The 23,798-nt window shown below is 32.9% G+C and overlaps 3 protein-coding genes across 5 annotated transcripts; 2 read left to right on the plus strand and 1 right to left on the minus strand.

The window, feature by feature from the left end:
- The first annotated feature begins 3,982 nt into the window (after positions 1–3,982).
- Positions 3,983–6,291, plus strand: LOC115721058 (uncharacterized). Its single transcript, XM_030650294.2, has 4 exons — positions 3,983–4,192; positions 4,280–4,366; positions 4,805–4,936; positions 5,100–6,291. The coding sequence occupies exons 1-4, from the start codon at positions 4,138–4,140 to the stop codon at positions 5,642–5,644; spliced, it is 819 nt and encodes a 272-aa protein (XP_030506154.2). The 5' UTR covers positions 3,983–4,137; the 3' UTR covers positions 5,645–6,291.
- A 4,445-nt stretch (positions 6,292–10,736) lies between these two features.
- LOC115721420 (uncharacterized) lies at positions 10,737–16,177 on the minus strand. Of its 3 annotated transcripts, none has more exons than XM_030650714.2 (15): positions 15,978–16,177; positions 14,866–14,894; positions 14,195–14,288; positions 13,749–13,927; positions 13,562–13,612; positions 13,283–13,339; positions 12,861–12,981; positions 12,652–12,718; positions 12,485–12,526; positions 12,180–12,285; positions 11,967–12,077; positions 11,713–11,886; positions 11,571–11,617; positions 11,453–11,480; positions 10,737–11,290 (listed from the first exon to the last, which is right to left on the minus strand). In XM_030650714.2, the coding sequence occupies exons 2-15, from the start codon at positions 14,881–14,883 to the stop codon at positions 11,192–11,194; spliced, it is 1,194 nt and encodes a 397-aa protein (XP_030506574.2). In that variant the 5' UTR covers positions 14,884–14,894; positions 15,978–16,177; the 3' UTR covers positions 10,737–11,191. The 3 variants fall into 3 exon arrangements, with proteins under 3 accessions (XP_030506574.2, XP_030506573.2, XP_030506575.2); XM_030650713.2 differs by having other exon boundaries at positions 14,866–14,906; XM_030650715.2 differs by lacking the exon at positions 14,866–14,894.
- Positions 16,178–19,858: 3,681 nt separating this feature from the next.
- Positions 19,859–23,139, plus strand: LOC115719231 (probable indole-3-pyruvate monooxygenase YUCCA10). Its single transcript, XM_030648189.2, has 4 exons — positions 19,859–20,650; positions 21,717–21,950; positions 22,514–22,639; positions 22,751–23,139. Exons 1-4 carry the CDS (start codon positions 20,036–20,038, stop codon positions 22,967–22,969), a joined length of 1,194 nt encoding a protein of 397 aa, XP_030504049.2. The 5' UTR covers positions 19,859–20,035; the 3' UTR covers positions 22,970–23,139.
- The last annotated feature ends 659 nt before the right edge of the window (positions 23,140–23,798 follow it).

Below are 23,798 nucleotides of genomic sequence, written 5' to 3' on the forward strand. Positions count from 1 at the left end.
ACTTGGGGTTACCTGCCTACTCTGGAAGAGATAAACAACTCATGTTCAGTGATGTTAAAGACAAAATTTGGAGGTTATTGAATAGTTGGAATGAAAAAATTTTCTCAGCGGGTGGAAAAGAAATCTTGTTAAAAGCTGTGGTTCAATCTATTCCAACCTTCGCTATGAGTTGTTTCCGCCTCCCAGTTACCATGTGCAACCAACTAGAATCAATGATGTCTAACTTTTGGTGGGGACGAACGGAATCTGGCTCTAAAATTCATTGGCGCAACTGGAAATTAATTTGCAAAACCAAATTGGAAGGTGGTTTGGGCTTCCGCTCTTTTGAGCAATTTAATCAAGCTCTCTTAGCTAAACAAGCTTGGAGACTTCTAGAAAACCCATCCTCCATGATTTTCCGACTTTTGAAGAGTAGATATTTCCCCCACAACTCCTTCCAAGATGCCCCTCATGGTCATTCACCTTCACTATCTTGGCAAGGTATTCTTTATGGAAGGGAACTGTTGCTGGCTGGTTTGCGTTGGAAGGTTGGAGAGGGTCGAAATATCAATTGTGGATCTGATCCATGGGTGCCAGGTTTTAATTCCTTTTTGCCATACCTATATCAAGGACCTCCGACTGCTGTGGTGGCCAATTTTATTACTGAAGAACGCCATTGGAATGTTAATCTGCTTCAACAATGCTTCCACCCTACAGATGTTGAAAGGATTCTTACCATCCCCTTGAGCTACTTTCCTAGCTCTGACAAACTGATATGGCATCACAGTACTAATGGTGTATATTCGGTACATTCAGGATACCACTTTGCAACTAAGCTAGCAGACCAGAACAATTCATCAAGTTCCACAAACGACACATCCTGGTGGAAATTTTTTTGGTCGCTGCAACTACCAGAAAAGGTTAAGATTTTCGCATGGCGTGTTATTCATGATGCTCTTCCCGTGGCTACAGCTTTAGTCAAAAAGAAGGTTATTACTGACGCTACTTGTTCGGTATGCCGTAATGCTTGGGAGTCAATTGGACATGTGTTTTTTGGATGTCGATATGCCACGGCTGTTTGGCGTTATGCTTCTTCAACTTTCGATTGGAACTTGGCTACTGCTTTACATAAGGGAGATTACCTTAAACACCTCTCCACTATACACTCAAAAACTGAAATGGAGCAGATTTTTTGTACTCTCTGGTGCATTTGGGCTGAGCGGAATCAAGTTGTTCATGGTAAATCGGCCAAACCTGCTGCATCACTTGCTGCCTTTTCTTCCAACTATCTGAACAATTATCGAGCGGCACAACTACGATACAAAAAACCAGAATCTGCTTCTCCTGCCTCTACAACTATGGCTCCTGCGGTTGCATCTTCACCTGCTAGATGGCAGCCACCACCCCCAGGTCTCTTCAAACTGAACATTGATGCTGCCATAGATACAACTAAGCATACTATTGGTGTTGGGGCGGTTGTAAGGAACTCTTCAGGCCGTGCCATTGCAGCTTTCTCCATGCCGACTGTTGGTCTCTATTCTTCGCACGAAATGGAGGCTAAAGCTATGTTCCTCAGCCTTAATTGGGCTCTTCAATTACAACTACAAGTATCGATTGTGGAAACTGATGCTCTTATGGTCTCCAATGCTTTAAACAATAAACTAATGGCTGTTTCCTCTTTTAATGATTTGATATTAGATATTACTAGTCTCCTTTCCTTTTTCCCTAACATAGTTGTTACTCATGTAAAGCGATCTGCGAATGCGGTTGCTGATTGTTTAGCAAAATATGCTCTAGGGCGGGATGAGTCTATCTCTTGGATGGAAAATTTTCCTCCATCGATCAACTCTGTTATTGTAAATGATTATCCTCTTTAATTTATAATAACACAGTTATCTTTTCAAAAAAAAAAAAAAAAAAAAAAAAAAGGTGACAAAAATGTAATATTTATTGTGGACGCTAAAATTTGGCTCATACTATCTTTTATGCTAAATTTGACACAATTTTTAGCTTGGGCTAAATTTGGCACACATTTTACATCATTATTGGAGTTAAATTTTAGCAAAATATTCTAAAAATAGCAATACATCATATTTATAGCTCTCCATTAAAGATGCTCTAACAGCTAAAAATATCTCCCTTTGATTTCATAACATCTACATGTAATTACGTACTTAATTACAAATAATCAAATGTAATTTTTAAGTTACAAAACTATTTTGAAATTTTGTAATTCCACATATGTGTTAGAACTTTATGTGTACTATTAAACTATATATTATATAATTTAATTTTTAAATATATAATATACATTAATCTTATATTATTATATAATATATCACATTTTAATTTTATTATATATATTATTTGTTAAATAACAAATAGTTTAACCTAAACTAATTAAAGATTCAATGTTTTCAAAATAATAAATATTTTCTAACGCTTTAAATAAAATTTCCCAAGATCCCACAAAATTTCAAACTTTTGCAAGCATCCTTTTGTCCATAATTTTTTGTGACACTAGGTAAAAGGGATTTTACGGAAGAAGCTAGATTAATTTTGGGGTAAGTTGAAAAATGCCTCTTTTATTAATCAATTAACCAAATTTGCCTCTAATTTTATATTTATTTGAAACATACCTCTTTTTATGTGTATTGTACCCAAAATACCCAGACATAAGAGAGTCACATGGAGAGTATCTTGAAATTACAAGGGCAAAATTGGTACAATGTTTAAAAAAAGAGGCAAAAATGATAGACTTTAAAAAAGAGGGTAAAAATGAAAGAGGACAACATAAAAAGGGTATAGAGTATAATTTCCTCATTAATTTTTCTAAGTTTTGGGGTACCCCAAGCCACTTATAATTGACTAAAACCCTAAAAAGGGGACTTTTACAAAAATATTAGATTTTGAGGGAAAGTTTATAATTTTACTGTCACACGGAATTTTTTACAAAAATACTGTATTTTTATAAAATAATCGTAAAACAGCAAAACAGAATAATTAAAACAACAGTGGAACAACCGTAGAACAACTGTGAAAACTTAACACAATATTTTTGAAAAACATTCTACCCCACAGTAAAAAAGTAAAAAAAAATTAAAAATTTTAGTATGTGGTGTAAAAATTTCAAAAAAAAAATCTCCAAAAAAAGCTTCAAGTTTGTTGAAACGTGCTGGCTAAAACGCGTTTCCCTTGTAGTGATAGCACATACAAATTAATTTCCTCGTTAACCATATATCCATATCCTAAACATTTAACACATTAATTTTATTGACCATTTTTTAGTGTCAACTAAGGATGCACATTTCTCCCATAGGGATGGGGCCCCGTGGGGACCCCCCTAATGGGGTGGGAATTCTCCATCTAAATGGGAAACGGGGCAGGGACAGGATTACTTTTTGTCCCGAATGCTAAACGGGGTGAGAACGGGAATCATACTCCCCGCCCTGACAGGAACCCGTTTAATTTGTATTTTATATTTTTAATAATATTTTATCTTATAATGTATGTTTGTATTTTTTTTAGTATATTAGTATTCTTTTTGTGAATTTTAAGTTGTGTTTTGAATAATAATAAATTTATTGAATAATAATTAGTGTACAATATTTAAATATTTTTATATATTTAGATTTTTATTATAAATTTTATTTTTTAATCAGGAGATTTCTTGCTCCGGCCACGCCTCCATTAGGGGATTCTCTGTCATATCCCTGATGGGAAATATAAGCAGGGATGGAGATTAAAATTCTTAACAGGGATGAGTACGGGAGGAACACTCTCCGCCAATTTCCCGCCTCGTGTGCATCCCTACACTGTCAATACTCTTTTTCAATAAAATAGCTAGGTAGCGAGGTAGGCTAATTTTAAAAACGATAAAAGAAATTAAGTAGGAGTAACTACTACGTACTTATACAAATATTTAAATTATTAGAATATATGACAAAAAATTAATGGATAGTTAAGCATAGTTGACTTTTTTAATGTAGAATAATTTGGTTTCACATGTATAATTAAACTACTGTGTTTCCAATAAACAAAATAAGGAAAGTGATTTCTTCTTTCCTTCCTCTTATTATCACTTTATGTATATATACATGAATATATCTCCATTTATATAGCAGAAGATAGCTCCAAAAATCTCAGAGCTAGCCAAGCATGAGTAACAATGCTAATCTACCCTCTCATAGGCCAATACAAAGAACTTTGTCTTGTAAGCTTTTATTTTTGCTTTCATAATTTATTTTTATATATAATTATAAATATATATATAATAAAATTATACATATATATATTTCAGGTAAATCGGCTGATTCACCTAAGATCTTAAAAGATGTACGTAAGAATAACTCCAAGACTTCAATTGAAGCCATTGCCGAACTTTTGTGTAAGCTTAATTCATAATAATAATAATAATAAGCTTTTTTTTTATATAATATTTCAATATTATATATGAAACACTTTTCCTGTTTTGTTTTGAAAATATAACTACAAATATTTGTAATCCTTAATATTTCAAAAATGGATATATACATTCTCAGGGCCGGCAGGCGGGCTAGGCCTGTGCCTAGGGCCCACCTAGTTCAGGGGCCCAAAAAAAAATTTTGCCCTTTTAAAATTAGACAATTATTTTGCTGATTTTGAAAAATACCATTTTTTTTCTAAATAAGGGGCTAAAAAATAATTTTTACCCTATAGCCCACTACATTTCAGGGCCGGCCCTGATTCTCATCAACCTTTTCCAGGAAGGAATTAACTCCTATATTGAAAATTATTTAGAGTATAATTTATTTATTTATTTATTTATTTTTTTGTTTGAGTACAGATTCAGAAAAGTCAAAGTCAACAAATTGGAATGATATGTTAATAAATTGCTTCTTGACTTACTTAAGTGGATCTGGGAAGGAACGGTTTCTTCAATATGCTCATTCTGTTTCTCAAATCATTGACGATAAAAGTAAGTATAATTTATATAAATTATTTTTATCATTCTTCTTATTCATTTTTCAAAATTAAATGTAAACAATTTCGGTATCTTAAATTATTCAGATTTTTTAAAAAATTTACAGACGTAAAATAAACTCGATAATAACATATGTATGATTTACCTTGATTTACAGTGCCAAATGATAAGAATCCACAGAGTTTGATGCAAATATTGATGATGGGAATCTATACTTGTTTGAAGAGTTTGATTATGAAAAATCCTATTACATCAACTCTATGGAATGTCTTTGAACGAGTCATATCTTCTCTTTTGAATGCCCTAATCAAGGGCTCCAACATTGATATTGATGAACCCAATATCAATGTTGATGATGATGATCACAAGGAACAACCCAATAATATCAATATTAATGATGATCCTTATGAGGATCATAAGGTACAAATCAATGATCCAAAAGATCACAACAACATTATTTCGAAGCCACCTGTCTCTATGGTCAATCACCCATGTCAGCCTCTTCATCATAAAATTGAGATTTCTATTATCAATAATAATAATAATAACAATAACCCAAACACTCCAAAGGATCATAACACACCTGAATCATCATCAAAGACAGAGAAGAGAAATATTTCTAATGGTAAAGAGGTAAGAAGAAAACGAAAGTGTTCTAAATGTGGATGTTATGGACACAACAAAACTACATGCAAAAAATAATTATTCTTTACTAGGTTTGATATGTAATGTTCTTATGATTTTGTGCAATTTCAAACATGATTTACAACTTTTGAATTTTATGTTCTAAGTATGATTTTGTACATAGTGAAAATTTTCAAACTTGTAGAAACCTCAAATTAGTTGTTGATATTCATAGAAATTGTTGGGATTAAACTCACTTAACCTCTCAAGTCAGTATGTCCATCTATTAGCTCATTAGATGAATTTTAAGAAAGCTGCTGCAATTTATAACAGTTGGCTTTAATACCAACTTGAAGGGGATCTACCAGCAACTATATATAGGGGTTCCTCTATTCTCAAAATGAGAGTTCTAAGTTCTAATCTCCAATGCTCATACTTTATATTCAGTAGAGAGAGAGAGAGAGAGAGAGAGAGAGAGAGAGAGAGAGAGAGAGAGAGAGAGAGAGAGAGAGAGAGAGAGAGAGAGAGAGAGAGAGAGAGTCCAAGATCATAGTGAGTGTGTGTGGAGGGATGTAAAAAGGGAGTATCGCTCTTGAAGTGATTTCCCTCAATGTGAGGCATTTCTTTGTAATTATTTACTGTGTTGAGTTGTAATCTTGGGCTCATTCTATTGTGTACTACTGGCTATTCCTATTCAATAAAGATCATCATTCATTCATTATCAAGTTAAGTTTTCTTTGTCTTATTTCAATTAAGTTCAAGTTTTAGTTTTGTGATTGGTTTTAGTTTTAATTTGTGTTTCTTGAACATTGTTACTGCTGTAACAACTTGTTTTGAAGGTGAGGATTCACCACAAATGGTATCAGAGCTCAGAGTTTAGAGTTTAAGAATCACACTCAGGCAATCAAGATTCATCTTCATCATTTCAAGAATCAAACTCAAACTTTCAAGAATCAGATTCAAGCAATCAAGAACTGGTTTGAATGGCTTCAGCAAGGTTTGAGGTGGACAAGTTCAATGGTTTGAATGATTAATTCAGAGTATGGAGAATCAAAATGAAGGCATTTCTAGCTCACCAAGGGATCTATGAGGCACTTGATGATGAAGCCATGAAATTAATTGAAGACAACAAGAAGAAACTTGAGATTGAAGCCAAAGCACATAGTGCCATCCTCCTCAGTCTTGGTGATGAGGTTTTGAGGGAAGTTTCAGATGAAGACAAGGCTTTGGGTCTTTGGAACAAGTTCACATCAATCTACATGAAGAAATCTCTTGCAAACAAGTTGTATCTTAAGAAGAAGTTGTACACACTTCGAATGGATGAGTCAAAGGAATTGAGAAGACATCTAGATGATTATAACAGAATCATTCTTGATCTGAATAATCTTGGGGTGAAAATTGATGTTGAAGACCAGGCTATAATCTTGTTGAGTTCACTTCCTAAGATGTATGAGCACTTTGTTGATACGATCTTGTATGGCAAAGAAACTTTGACTATGACAGAGGTTAAGGATGCATTGAATTCTAAAGAAATTCTAAAGAAGGGGATGAAAAAGATGAGATCGATGGGGAAGGATTACTCATTGTTAAGGAAAAATTCCCCAAGAGAGAATACAAGGGAAATCAGAACTCGAATGGCTTTAAAGGTAACCATTCAAGATCCAATTCTAGAAACTCCACAAGAGGGCCAAGCTCTAATGGAGCTGCAGAAAAGTAATGTTATTGCAAGAAGGAGCGCCACTTTAGAGATGAGTGTTTGGCTTTGAAGGCTAAACTGAAGAGGAAAAATCATCACAAGTCTAGAAAGCAAGGAGTTGCTGATGTAGCTGATGACTATGGGTCGTCTGATGCACTTACAGTGTCATCTAATGCTCTTGTGTTGTCTAGATTAGATTCGGGTGGAGATTAGATTCTAGATTTAAGGTTTTCATTTCATATGACACCAAACGAAGGACTATTTAGGACTCTTTCAGAGAGTCATGGGAGCACATTTCTTCTTGGGAACAACAAAGCGTGTGAGATCAAAGGTGTTTGAACAATCTTGTTAAGAATCATGATGAAGTCATGTTGACCTTGCAGCAGGTCAGATATGTTCCAAATCTCAAAAGAAATCTTCTCTCTATTGGTATGTTTGATATATTGGAGTATGTTGTCAAAATTGAAAAAGGTGTAATGAAAATTGCACAAGGCACAGAAACTGTGTTGAGAGGAAGGTTGAGTAATGGATTGTGTGTCCTGGATGGAAAGACAATATCAGGTAGTACAGCACCTGTTATGGACTCAACCAAACACAGTCAAGCAAGGCTATGGCACCTCAGATTGGGGCATGTAAGTTAGAGAGGACTTGAGGAAATGAACAGGCAAGGACTGTTCAAGGAAAAGCTAACAGAAAGACTTTGAATTCTGTGATGAATGTGTTTTGGGGAAGGCTTGTAGATTAAAGTTCAACAAGGCAGAACACACCACCACAGAGTGGTTAGCTTATGTCCATTCTGGCCTTTGGGGGCCATATAGGATTCCAACCAAAGGTGGAGCACACTACTTTGTGAGTATTATTGATGATTACAGCAGGAAAGTCTAGGTATATTTGTTAAAAAGCACAGATGAGGCTCTAGGAACGTTTGATACATAGAAGAGGCTACTAGAAAACTAGACTGGCAATAAAATCAAGGTACTAAGAACTGACAATGATCTTGAGTACTGCTCAAATGAGTTCAAGGGATTGTGTGCCACAATGAGAATCAAGAGACATAGAACTGTGATCAAAACCCTTCAGCAAAATGGTGTTACTGAGAGAATGAATAGAACTTTGATTGAGAGGGTTAGGTGCGTGTTACTAGGAGCTGGTTTGGACAGAACCTTTTGGGAAGAAGCTCTTAAATTGCTTGTTACCTAGTCAATAGATCACCATCTGTGCCGAAAAACTTCAAGACCCCACAAGAGTTATGGATAGGTAAGCCCCCAAACTTAGATCACTTGAAAGTGTTTGGATGTACTGCATTTGTGCATGTTAGACAAGATAAGTTGCAACCTAGAGCATTATGATGCATGTTTCTAGGCTACCCTGAAGGGGTTAAGGGATATAGAGTGTGGTGTTTAGGACCTGGATTCAAGAAGTGTTTGATTAGTAGAGATGTGATTTTCAAGGAAGAGGCCATAAAAACCAAGAGCACTTCCAAAGACAGTGAAGATGGTTTAGATGAGAATGTCCAGATTGAGGTGGAGCAGGTTGCTCCTATAACACCAACTAATGTTGTTCCAGGTGGAACTGAGGCAACAGAAAGGGAAGACAATGAAGATCAGCAGGAACTCAGCAGCTATCAATTAGCTAGAGATAGAGAAAGAAGACAGAGAAAAGCCCCTGATCGTTTTGGTTATGCTGAATTCATTGTGTATGCACTTATGATTGCAGAAGAGGTTGATAGTTCAAAACCCACTAGCTTTGAAGAAGCTATGAGAAGTAAAGATGATGCAGCATGGTTGTAGGCCATCCAAGAAGAGATGCAGACTCTTAGGAAGAATAGAACTTGAATTGTTGTGAAGAAACCAGAGTTCTACAAGCTGGTAGGATGTAAATGGCTTTTTACTGCTCTTGGGGGCTGCATCAGCTGGAAATCTACAGAAAGTGGTAGCCTTGTCATCAACAGAAGCTGAATACATGGCTGCTACAGAAGCCATCAAAAGGTTATATGGCTCAAGGGGTTGATAGAGGAGTTAGGTTTCAAATCTGAGGATATCACAGTTTATTGTGACAATCAAAGTGCTTTGCATCTCATGAAAAATCCAATGTTTCATGAGAGGTCAAAGCACATTAATATCAAGTTACACTTCATAAGGGATATTGTGTCATCCAAGAAGGTGCAAGTGAAGAAAATAAGCACACATGATAACCCTACAGATATTTTCACTAAAAGTGTAACTAGAGATAAGTTTAGGCACTGTCTAAACTTGTTAAGCATCCAGGACATTTAATGTCCTCACCTATTTCTTTTGGATCACATTTTAAGTGAGTCTAATCAGGTGGAATTGTTGGGATTAAACTCACTTAACCTCTCAAGTAAGTATATCCATCTATTTACTCATTAGATGAATCTGAATAAAGCTGCTGCAATTTATAACAGTTGGCTTTAATACCAAAGGGGACCCACCAACAACTTTATATAGGGGTTCCTCTATTCTCAAAATTAGAGTTTTGAGTTCTAATCTCCAATACTCATACTTTAGATTCAGTTGAGAGAGAGAGAGAGAGAGAGAGAGAGAGAGAGAGAGAGAGAGAGAGAGAGTCCAAGATCATAGTGAGTGTGTGTGGAAGGATGTAAAAAGGGAGTATCACTCTTGAAGTGATTTTCCTCAATGTGAGGCATTTCTTTGTAATTACTTACTATGTTAAGTTGTAATCTTGGGCTCATTCTATTTTGTACTACTGGATATTCCTATCCAATAAAGATCCATCATTCATTCATTATCTCAAGTTAAGTTTTCTTTGTCTTATTTCAATTAAGTTCAAGTTTTGGTTTTGCGATTGGTATTTAGTTTTGATTTGTGTTTCTTGAACATTGCTACTGTTGTAACAACTGCTGTAACAACTTGTGTACTACTAAGTATTCCTATTCAATAAAAATCCATCATTCATTCATTATCAAATTAAGTTTAAGTTTTGATTTTGTGATTGGTTTTAATTTTGATTTGTGTTTCTTAAACATTGTTAGTGTTGTAACAACTTGTTTTGAAGGTGAGGGATTCACCACAAACATGTTGTCAAAATTTTTAGACTAGCTAGTTATTGAGACCGACAGTTGAAATTTCAGCCTAGCATCAATCATCTTAATTAACCCGTAATAGATAACATTATTATAAAATATTGAACTAATTTACCGTATACTTATCAATAAAAAATAAAATTGTTAGAATTTGAACTCTAAATCTTAAAATTATTACTCAAATCAAATTATGACTGAATTGCAACATATGTTTAGTATTATGAGCATTATTTTTTTTATTTTATTACTAATTTTATTTTAATTTTTTTAAATGAGGGATCTAAAGCAGTCACCTCCTTCGTCTCACCTCAGAGTCGACCCAACATATTCTAACTTGATTTCATCTAACAATACCAAAAAAAAAAAACTGCTTTTGACGGTCCAATTTTCGCCCAAAAAAAAAAAGTAGCTATATGCGCCAAGCCCGGCAAAAAGGCTTTGTCGGCGAAACCTTTCTCTAGTAAAGAGGTTGGCGATCCTTAGTCGGCCGTCTGTTTTCGTATTATTTATACAAAATTCATGATGCAAAAATGGGTTAAGTAATAAATATTTAATGTTTCTAGCAATAATATAAATAAGCTTAACACATATTAAAACTAATTTAAGTATATCCTAAAAATTAGTAGTGTAATCATATGATGGCTTGAGGGGGTGTAGCAAGCAAAGGTAAGATACTAAGAAAAACACTGCATTAATCTGTTGATGAAATGTCTGCACCTACTCATTATGCGTCCGAAAGTAGTTGTTCGACGAAGTGTTTCAACTTTTTCTGGGTTAACTCGAGGATGCCCGGAACTTGAACCAGGCGACATATCAGTAACTCGTTTTTCACTAACTGCATTTAGTCTAGACATAAAGTCATATCCTATCTCGTGAGGACAGCATGATGAGAACACGATGAGATATCAATTCCAGCTACCTCCATGGCATTGCAGACCCATTCAGGAACATCACCCTTTGGGAACTACAAACAACAACAAAGTTTCAGTGACAAACAGAATATGTGCCAGTTCCTCGAGCAAAGAAAAATCGATAACAGAAATACAAACACACACGGAAAGAATAACAAAAACTGCATGGAACGAGCAGTGAAGTGCGAATAGGTCAGCTTCGGAACAGAACTTACCATTGTCTGCAGAAACTCGCAAACAAACCTATAAAAAGATTTAACGAAAAACGTCGGTATATAAATAGAATGGTAAAATTAGAACACTTGTATGATTATTTGAAAAAGAATAACATACTCCGGAAATTTTCCCTGAATTATTGAGGAGTGTAAGTCTCTGCTAAGCTGCATTTAACCAAAAGAAAAAATAAAATACAAATTTTAGAAGGAAACAATTACCAGAGAGTTGGAATGGAATTGAGAAATTTTTTTATCAATACCTTCATCATGTAATACAGATTATGATATGAAACTAGTTGAGACCCCATTGCATCTACTGTCACAAGACAATGAATGTATGCTCTACTATAATTTTTACAGACCATACAATCACATGTAGGGTCGATGGGCCGAGTATCATCAGCCATTGCTTTATTTTTTAGTTTCAGAACTCCCTGCATGAATGAGCCAGTAAATACGAATCAGTATCCCAAGGAGGGAATCTAGTCGGGATTTATTAGCGAGCTATTATTACCTCTGGTATAAGAGCTGTGCCAAAACGAGCAGTACGGGTTGGATAAACGCAGTCATACATATCAGCACCCAAGGCACTGCAAACTACAATATCCAGTGGATAACCAACACCCTGAAATTGGAATTAGGACAAGAAAACTCAACAACTTCAGAGCATGGAAAAAACGAGTAAGCATAAAATGAAATAGAACAGAGACAGATTAAAAATGAGCACCATAACATATCGTGGTTTATCCTCGGGCAATGCAGCAGTACACTGAGCAACAACGCGCCAAAATGAATCTTTATCTTCACCACCTGCAAGACCACCAATGGCATAGCTGTCACAGAAATACATTCGAGACATCAATCTTACGAGACTTAGAGACAATAACTTCAGTTGCTTACATATATATGGGTGAGGATGAATCAATTTGAAATTCGAGCATACAACATACCAGCCATAAGATATAGAAATAAAATGCTAGCCAATGAATTTAAAATTTTAAACCTAAACTTCTAAAAGTAACATGAACATACCCAGGTAAATTTCGATCCACCAAGCCTCTTACACATATATCCCTGATTCAAATAAGCATATCATCTTTAAATGAGTAATTAGCAGAGCAGAAACTGGTGCCAGTGAAAAATTGTAGAGAAAAATCAACAAATCATCAATGCACGTCGGGATATTAGTTAAATTTCACCTAAGAACAGGATCCAAGCCTCCCTGCACAATTCCAAATAAGTTCTGCTCCTTTGGTCTCTTGTGAGCTGATTACAACAGCAATGCAAAAAGAAAAATGAACATTATAATATACTTCCAAAAGTTTTTATAACAACTCAATTCAGCACACAACAGCAAGTCAAAGCAGAATACTCATGAATCAGATGAACAAGATCCGGAGACACTTACCAGCTATACATCTGTCTATCCATCGAAGAGTGCGATACATTGCCTCCTCAATTCTAGGACCAGTAATAGTAGTTTTGACCACATCATCAAGAGCCATTATGATATCCGCTCCAATTCTGTTCTGCCAAAATCATTGTTGTAAACGCACAAGAAATGTTTTAAAAGGTATTAGTTATGAACAGGATTCAACTACAGTGGAGACTAGAACTTCAGCCATTTGAACAGCAATCTTTTCTAGAAAACATTAATAGAAACTTTTAAAAGGGGAAGATGTTAAAAAAGCCCTGCTGAAATAACACTCTTAAGGTAAAGAGTTGTTATGATATACAGCTTGTGTTTGCCTAAATCCCTCTGTGGAATAGTCAAACAATTTCAATACAACACACCAAGTTCACTAAATCACAAACATGTTGTTTTCTTACTTGAATTTGAATTGATTCCTCGGGAGTTAGAAGCATTGGCTTTCCATCAACTGGGGACTGCAATAACAAAATTGTTAGCTACGGGAAAACTCTCTTTTTCATAAAAGAAAGAACACGTTTGTAGAACATTGAAACAAAATAGATCGGTAGATTTTGGTAGCTAACTCATACGGGTATATTTTTTCATATTATAGTTGTTCTTCAAAGTAAGAATTTTCAGAGCCAACTTGCTTGAAATTAAAATACATCAATAACTTTTTAATCTTAATTAAAGTGTACCTGAAACGTTACACCCTTCTCGGTAATGTCAGCTAAATGCAATAATGATACCTGAAAACAACAACATATTATCTTCAAACATTGAATGAGTACAAAAAAGATAAAACTGGACTTCTAGAAAGGATCAAAGACCAATGACTTAAAGCTGCAGCATAACAACAAAATGCATCAGATATCGAAGGATAACCATTTGAAAGCCACCAGAGTCAGTAAGCAATGCTCTCGGCCAGTTCATAAATTTGTGTAGACCTCCTAGTTCATCAATGAGCTCAGAAGTAGGGCGAAGTGCCAAGTGATATGTATTCCCTAGTATTATCTGGCAACCAATGTCCTCAAGCTGATTAGTTGCCAAACCTTTTATAGTTCCTGTAAGGAAAAAAAATTGTCAAAATGTCAAATGCAACAAATGTAGATGAACAAGAGTTAGAGGTATAGGGGAGGCTTACATAAACAAGTTATAGTTACTTTAATGCTGAGCACAATTTCTAAATTCTAACCAAACATTGACAACTAACACGTATAATACAAATCCAATTTTCTTGTGAACATAAATAATTTCAAAAGATAATGTTATCACACACATTCACATTGCCTAAATTTGCCAACTGAGTATATAATAATTTTGAGTCTAACCTTGTGTTCCCACAGGCATGAAAAGAGGTGTCTGGCACACATGATGAGGGAGTGTTAGGTTCGCAGCACGAGCACGATTGAACCTCCCTAATATCTAAGATAAGAAACACAAAACCAATCAAGTCCATGATTAAAAGGATCGACAATTAATGGAACAACTACAAGAACTATTCGTACAACTGGTTGAATCTTAGCCACTATCAATATTAAAGACCTAAATTTAAATTTTTCAAACATATTGGTAGAGGAAGTTGTTGGAACAAAACTAGGAACAGCAAAGTACATAACGCTGAATTAGAAAGAAACATAATTCTCATCCATCTTTATTTTCCTATTATTGTTTGTGTTGATCATCCATTAATATTTGATGATGTATAAGCTCAACAAAAAACAAAAATTAACCAATTTACAAACTGCCAACTATTTTACATACTTTTCCTTATATCAATATTCAACCCCTCAGTCCAAAATTGGACATAAAAATCAGCAATCTTAGTAGTTAGTTTCATCTAAACACATCCACATTACAAGCTTATGAACTCGTTCATTTACTTCAAATATTTTTAATTCCTTACTCAGCCAAAATGTTAACAAAGCTAAAATAATCCTAAAAAGTACTCAAAAATCAAGAAATAAGAGAGTTAAATGCAAACCCTGATTCCAATTTTTACCTCGAAACGAAGAGCCATTTTTTATGAGTCTGCAATAAACCCTGAAGTCAAAATATATATCAATTATGACTAAAGAAAAGATTAAGTATTGAAGAACATCTTGAATACCATATCAAGCTAAACCAAATGTCAGAACCAAACAATTATTAGAAACAAAAGTTTATAAATTCGAATCATTATTGAATGGTACATGTCGACGCAATATTTCATCAACAATAGAAACCTGGAGGGGAATCTTCCAAGTCTTCCAAACTATAGTAACATTCTAAGCCTCTCAAAGAATCATTTTTATTTTATACTTTCAAATATGCATTATTTTAAAGGTAAATATCATTAATTAGTATGTTAAAACCAAAATATTTGAGTATTGATGAAAACAATGATGATATCATATTAGATGATTCTAACCATTTGTTATGCAATATTCAAGTCTCATATATAATACATTGAAAAATGCATCAGTGCATACATTTGAGATGGACAAACTCAACACCATGATGATGAGGAGGACAACAAAGATATAGGCTATGTGGTAGAAGATCCTGATAATGAAATGACTGTAGTGGAGGATTACTTCAAAAATGATCTTATTGATATAAATTCAACTTGGGCAAGTGTAAAAAATAAGAAACAAAGAGATACTATAAAAGATGATAATCAGGACAGAAATGGGGCCCAAGAGCCAAGTACACAGGATGGCAATCCAATTTGGGAAAATGGGTATGAAACAAAAGTCGATTGTGTTGCAGATAAGTGTACCAAATAAAGTGTCTAAAAAAAGTGAACAAACGAGAATACAAGTGATTTATCAGAAAGATTGCCCCTTTGTTAACTTTGGTTTACATTCAAAGCCCCTTTTGTTTCAAAATTCCAACTTTAATGTTTTTAACATTCAACAACCAGAAGAGTCAGTCAAATATTTGCTTACACACACAAACAGAGCTCATTTTTTAGCTTTATTAAGAAAAAAGGAGCACTGGGAACCAAAGCTAACACTAATAAAAAAAAAAAGAAAAATGAGCTAAAACAAAACTCATCAAGATTAGAATTTAAGGTAAGAAAAAAACAATCTTTAACAGCAATATAAGCAAATACTCATCAAGAACACCAACCTCCCTTGCTATTGGGATTCGGCTGACAGTTTCTTCGGGTTTCCGGCAATCAGGCGTTGTCCAACTTGGTTCGCCGGCGTGGCTCTCCAACTTGCCTCGCTCAGACGGCGCCGACGCCGGCTTCAATTTGTGGTCGGCTAAGATTTATATTGAATGATGAAGAAGAGCAACTCTGCATTAGGGTATTTTTCTTTTTAACGGGAAAGCGGCAACTTTAAAATATATATATACTACTTGAACTTAAAAGGCACGTGGGTATTTTTATATTTTTTTAAAGTAGTTTTGTGGTTGGTATTTGAACTCTAAAGCTATTAATTGTTAAACTAATTACATTATTACTGAGTTGTAACACATTTTTTTTTGACAAAAAGAGATTCATCTAATTCATGATTGGACAAATCATCTACTAAAATAGCTTGAAAAGTAGTAGAGACAAGCCCTCCACCATAGCCACAACTTGGGGAGGAACAAGTGGCAGTCGCCAAACAATTGGCTGGCTTGTTCAATGGTCGTTTAACAAAAACACAAGAAATATTGTTAAGATCGGACATTAAAGTACGACAATAAAAAAATAACTAAACCAAAAGGAGACATTAAAGGAGTCGAACTATATAGAGCATCAATGATGATTTTACAATCTCACTCAACAACAATTTGATCTAGGCAGGCCTAGGGCCCACCTAGCTCAAAGCCCAAAAAAAAAAATTATCCCTTTTTAAAATTACACATTTTTTTGTTTATTTCGAAAAATACCATATTTTTTTCTAAATGAGGGCCAAAAAATATTTTTTTCTTTATGACCCACTAAATTTTAGGGCCGGCCCTGGATCTAGGCCTCGTTCTTTGATCGAGCTCAAAGCTTCCTTCAACCCAATTGCCTCCGTCAAAAGAGAAGACACACAGCCAACCAATTGTTTGGACCAATGATAAATGATAACTCCATATTGATCACGCATCAACCCTCCAATCTCGAAATAAAATACCTCAGAAGTGACAGAGACATCTACATTGATTTTATTTATATCAATACTGGAAACTGACCAATGCTCCACACAAATACAAGGACTGGAACCCATTGTGTTTGTAGAATTTTTGTGAGCAATCTTCCACTGATTAAAGTAAGACAACGCAACAGCCATCACCCCATTTGCAACAATTTTTTTACTTTGTCAAACAAGCCCATTTCTTGCTTTCTAAAGAAACCAACAAATCATTGCAAGATGTCAAATCAAAGTCTTCTAAAATCCTATGACCAGATCATAAAACCATCTTGAAAAAACTATGGTCGAAAGGCTGCAAATAACCCCATCAACTCGCTGCCAACAAGCTTTGGCTAAAGGACACTCAACCAAAATATGGAGGATTGATTCATCCATACCTTAGCACACCAAATAAATGACGACCACATCAACATATCGACCTTTTAACTGGGTCAGTATTGGTAAACACCCAGAATATGCCCTCCAAAGTAAGTCTTTAACCTTAGGAGGAATTTTGAGTTGCCATAAAGCCTTCCAAATGCCCTAATAATTATCTTCCAACCACTTACCGTAAAGCACTTTGAGAAACTTGTAAGCACTTTTCACCGAATAAATCCCTGAAGTCTCTTTAAACCAATACCACTAATCCATAGTATTGGATACCTTAGAACATCTCCAATAGAGAGCTATAAATGTGGCATATTATTATTTTTTAGAATATTTTGCTGAAACTTAATCTTAATGGTGATACCAAATGTGTGCCAAATTTAACTAAAATTAAAAATTGTGCTAATTAAATTAAGACTATACTATTTTTTGTCCCAAATTTTAACATACAATAACTACTATATTTTAATTACCTTTTTGTTACTCATTAATATTATTTATTAATGAAAAATGTTTTTATATTTATAAATTAAAATAATTTTCTCAAACAAAATTAATTATTTTATATATTTTCAATGAGTATCAATAATAGTATTAAATTTTAAGTTAATTAGAATTTTTTCCTTCTGATCTTTGACATGTACTAAATCATGCCCCCTGAACTTTTAAGGTCGTTAAAAATGTCTCCGGAACTATTAAGATTGTTAGATTTAAGGACTTTTGTCTAATTTTATCTAATTTTACTATTTCAATGACTGTTATATACTAAATCATGCTTCCCAGACTTTGATATCTACCAAATCATGTCCATTGAACTTTGATATGTACTAAATCATGGACCTTGGACTTTCATCTATGTTAGACTTTTTTACTAAAATTGGAAAAAAAAAATCCTTAAATTTAACAATCTTAATAGTTCAGGGGGCATTTTTAACAACTTTAAAAATTCAGAGGGCATAATTTAGTATATGTCAAAATTTAGGGGACAAAAATCTTAATTTTGTATAGCTAGAGGACAAATATAAAAATTAAATAAAATATAAATGGATGATATATTATTATTGATGGGGACCTTACAAAACGTGCAAGATATTATCAATGACGTTATTAAGTAACAAATTTCACTATTATTATTTAGTACTTTTTGTTTTATGTACTCGATTTCTTATATAGTTGAGCTTTTTTGGAAAATTTATAAGGTTGAGTTAAGCTATAGGGATAGAGACTAACAACAAAACCAAAATAACACTTGTGTTTATAAATTGATTTAATTATAATGGATCCTCAAATATTAAATATTTAATTATCATCAAATTAGATTAGATGTTATTTTTAAATAACTAATTGGATGAGATGGGATATTAGATGAAGTGTGTAAAAATTTAATATATCCAACATCTAATCAAACTAATTAATATTTTTATTTAGTTTGAATAATTAATTAGATTTTATATTGTTATACTTAAAAAAAATGTAGAATTTTTTTACACTTTAAAATATATATTTTTTTTTTTTTTGGCATTTTTATAAAACTCTACATAGAAACACACATAGTAACTAACGAAACAACTATCGAAGCAATCAAAACTGTAAATTTAAAAATATAATATATGGGATAATTCTCAAAAAATATAAGCCTTTTTCATTTTTACACGCTGCAACCTAAATTGCAACAAAAAATCGTACATAAATTTCCTATTGCAACCAGCACTGCAACCACTTTAGAAACCCAAACTGTAAATTTGAAAAAAAAAAGTTAAAAAAATAGTATATGGAGTAATTTCCCAAAAATATATATGTATATATAAAAATTAATATTAAAAATTTTATTTCTTTATTTATATGGGATGGATCCAATTCAATATAACAGATACTAGATTTAAAATGTTAGATGAATTGATCAAATAAATACTAAGCTATCCAATAATTTAACATTTAGGTGGTGTTTGAATGAGAGGAATGAAAATATAGGAATAACATTGAGAATGATAATTTGAATGAAATGAAATTTAAAATGTATAAAAAATTGATATAAAAATTATTAATTTTTTTCTCCTTATGCATTGGAATAATTTTTCCTTTCATTTCAAAAGGAAATAAAAAGATTATTCCATTAAAATGACATATCATTCTAATATTTTAATCTGCAACTAAATAAATGAATGGAAGGAAGATTGTTTCTTTTCCATTCCATTCTATTTCATTACCACTTAGGTTGCGTTTGGTTAGAGGTAATGAAATGGAATGGAATGGAAATGAAACAATTTTTATTCCATTCTTTTGTTTGGTTGCATTTTAAATTATTGAATTGGAATGCTCTTTCCACCATTTTAGTGGCTTGGCTATTCCATTTTAAAAAAAAAAGGAAGGACCATTCCAATATAACAAGAAAAAAAATTTAATGATTTTTTTATCAATTTTTTTTATGCATTTTAAATTTTATTCCATTCCTATTCCTATTTCTATTTCCATTCCCATTTCTATATTTTCATTCCTCCCAATCAAAGCCTCCTTACTTCTTAAATATATAATTGAATGGAATTTAAGTAAATTTAAATAAACTTAAAAATAGTTATATGGGATAAGATTGCATAAACTAGTGCTATCACAATATATATAATTCTTATCAATATATATACACCAACAAAATCAACAATTCCTCAATAACAATACCAAAAAGAAAAAGAAAAAATGGCAGTGATAATAGTTGGAGCAGGACCTTCAGGACTGGCCATGGCGGGTTGTCTAACCCAACTATCAATCCCATACATCCTTCTAGAAAGAGAAGACTGTTTCGCTTCCCTCTGGAAAAAATACGCCTACGACAGACTCCATCTCCATCTCAAAAAACAAGTCTGTGAGCTTCCTCACATGCCTTTCCCTTCCAATTTCCCTCGCTACGTTCCCAAACACCTTTTCCTTCAATACTTAGACGATTACGTTTCTCGATTTCAAATCCAACCCCTTTATCATCGCACCGTCGAATCGGCTTTCTACGATCAGGATTTAAAGAAGTGGAAAGTGAAAGCCAGAGTTAACGGTAACGGTAACGGCGAAGATGTTGTTGAGGAATATAACGGAAGGTTTTTGGTTGTGGCTAGTGGTGAAACGGCGGAGCCTTATGTGCCGGAAGTTAAAGGGTTGAGGAGTTTTCCTGGGAAGATTCTTCACTCGACTGGGTACAAATCTGGGAAAGAGTTTAGGGAGAAGAAGGTTTTGGTTGTTGGATCTGGTAATTCTGGTATGGAGATTTCTCTTGATCTTGCTAATCATGGTGCTAACACTTCTCTTATCGTTCGAAGCCCGGTATGTTTTTTTCTTCTTAATTTTTTATAGATTAATCTTAGTGTATTCCCAAATTAGTAAATTATTTGATTTTTTTTTAAAAAAATTACATATTGATTTATTATATATAGTAGTTTTTATTTTTGTTATTATCTTTTTATTAGTAATTAGATATATAATTTTAGAAATATTAGGAACTAAATATTAAATTATGTAGTGCTACTGGCATCATTCCTTATTGGGTAAAGTGTACGTACAAAAATTCTTCATTTTTTTTTTTTGGATTTTTTTTACTTTTAATACGTTTATATTACATAAATAATATAAAAAATTATTATCATAACAATATTGTTACCAAACATGAATTTTTTGTCCAAAAAAATATATATTAAGCATATATAAAATAATTATACGAATTGATTTAGTTTGAACTGAAATATCTAAAATTGTGACTGAACTAAAAAAAATTTAAACGATTTGGAATAACCAAATCATTCATATTGGATTCATTTGGTTCAGTCTTTGGTCCAAATTGGTTAAGATTTAGAACTACAGATTACGAATTATATGAACACCCCTATTTATAAAGTGTATACCGGTGACCCAATTAAAGCTGGATGAACTATAAGACCCCTATAGTTGGTAAGTGGTTACTAAGTTTGTCAAAGCTACTAAAAAAATGAGGAAGAGATAGGTGATCCCTTTCATTGTTAAGAAAAAAAACATTAGTACTCTGTCTAGTTATCTCATTAATTTCATAAATATTTTTAAAGCCAATTTACAATATATGCTTAGATCATGATGAGATATGTTTAATTTGTACTTTACTTGATGCTCTGTCTTAAGGTAGTGACTAGTTTTCCTCAATACTCGTTTGAGTTGAAAAAAACTTTCAGTGATGATCGAATAAGCTCTATTGTTTGAGCTATAAAATGTACAGATTTTGAACACAAATTTTGATTTTTAATGTGGAAAACTTTATGAGGATAGTTGCTTTGTATTAAATTAAATTTAGAAATTTATTGACTTAATAATAATTGTATCGTGAGTAAATGATATATTTTTATTTATTATGGAATGTATGTAGGTTCATTTTGTGTCAAAGGAGATACTTAATTTAGGGGTGTTTTTGGCTCGGTATTTACCCTTTAAAATGGTGGAATCTTTAGTGGTGTGGCTTAGTAAGTTAGTGTATGGAGATTTAACCAAGTTTGGTATAAAAAGACCTTCTGAAGGCCCTTTTACTATGAAGGCCAAATATGGTAAATTTCCGATTATTGATCTCGGAACATGTCGTAAGATCAAGTCCGGCCAAATTCAGGTACATTACATGTTTCGAGAAAATTTAATTCATTTTTTTTATATGATGGTATACATTATAATTATAGTATGTAATTTTGATTTTTTTTAATAATTTTTTAATACCAAAAATTAAATTCGAACACCCATTGAAAAGAAATAAGAAAAAATGCAAAGAAAATAGATTATTTTATATTGATAACCTACTCAGAAATTCTCTAAAATTATATTGAAAAATACTTTTGTTTTTGACAATGTGCAATACCAAACTTTGATGTGGAAAGTTTTGGCACTATATAAATTCTTTTTCTCCTCCACACCTTTATTTATTTCACTTATTCATTCAAATAAATTTATATATCTTTTAATTATATTTTTTTACTATAAAGTATATGAAAAATCATATTTAGACCATATTAATTGAAATATAAACCACACATATATGGTTTGGTAATTGGTAGTGAATATCTTATATGGGTCTAATAATTCATCTATATAGATCTAGAAAAAGCTAGTACAAGTATACAATTATTGAATATTGAGTAACTCATAATAATTCCTAAACCACACATATGTTTGGAGTAGGTATTGCCAGCAGAGATAGAAAGCATAGAAAACGACATCGTTTTGTTGAAGAACGAAAAGTCATATCACTTCGAGACAATTGTATTTTGTACTGGGTTCAAAAGATCAACACACTTGTGGCTTAAGGTACGTAACTTAAAATAATATTATTTTGGCCACTTTATATATTTATTTACTAAAAATAAAAAGAGACTGAATTATAATTAATTAATTATTTATTTTTAATTTTTTTGGTAGGGATATGATTGTCTGCTGAATGATGATGGGTTTTCGAAAATAAGTTACCCAAATAATTGGAAAGGAAAGAATGGTTTGTATTGTTGTGGATTATCTAGGAAAGGTTTGTTTGGAGCTAAACAAGATGCTCTAAACATTGCAAACCACATCAAGTCCTTGTTGTGTGACAATACACAAAATGATGATGATGATGATTCTAATTCGGAAAAGAAGCCCTAATTAATTAATTATAGTTGTTGTTTAATTATTATTATTTAGTGTTAAGACTATATACTTTTTTTCCTTTTGTTAATTAATTTGGTGGAAGTTTGTAGAAATTAAATAATTTAGATTCTTATGCATAAAATGGATGTATAGTTTTGCTTTTTCTATGAAACACATTATATATATATACATTTATTTCATTTAATTTAACTAATAGCGATACAACATTATTAGATAAATACCACTTCAAATATGCTTAGCAATACCATGGCCTTGGTATCAATATGTTTCACTAAAGTAGGTATACCGTATACCAAACATGTTGTACCTGACCTCTGATACGTACTTGTTAAGCCTATTGACCATTGAAGAACCAGAGAAACAAAAGAGAAGGAAAGAGAAGAAAGGAAAGGAAAGAAGAAGGAGAAGAAAAGAGTCTCAGTATATTATTGCAACAGAAAGTATTTATACAATGAGCCAAAACAAGGAAAAGATAGAAGAGCTAACTAAAAACTAACACTCTTGACAGCTAACAATTATAACAGAATTAGTTACAACTAACCCAACTAATTATCTGTTCTAACACCCCCTTTCAAACTCAGAATTGAATGGTCTGCAATTTTGAGTTTGGTTCTAAAGTCAATGAATCTCTGGCTGGATATTGCTTTAGTTAGCCCATCTGCAAGTTGATCATAGGCAGCGACATGTTTGATCTGAATGGTCTTGTTTAACAGCTTTTCACGAACAAAATACAGATCAAGCTCAATGTGTTTCGTCCTAGCATGTAACACATGATTTTGAGTAAGCATAATGGTGCTTAAGTTGTCACACCAGACCGTAGGAG

This window comes from Cannabis sativa, chromosome 2 (genome assembly GCF_029168945.1).
Source record: "Cannabis sativa cultivar Pink pepper isolate KNU-18-1 chromosome 2, ASM2916894v1, whole genome shotgun sequence".
NCBI classification, from domain to species: domain Eukaryota; kingdom Viridiplantae; phylum Streptophyta; class Magnoliopsida; order Rosales; family Cannabaceae; genus Cannabis; species Cannabis sativa.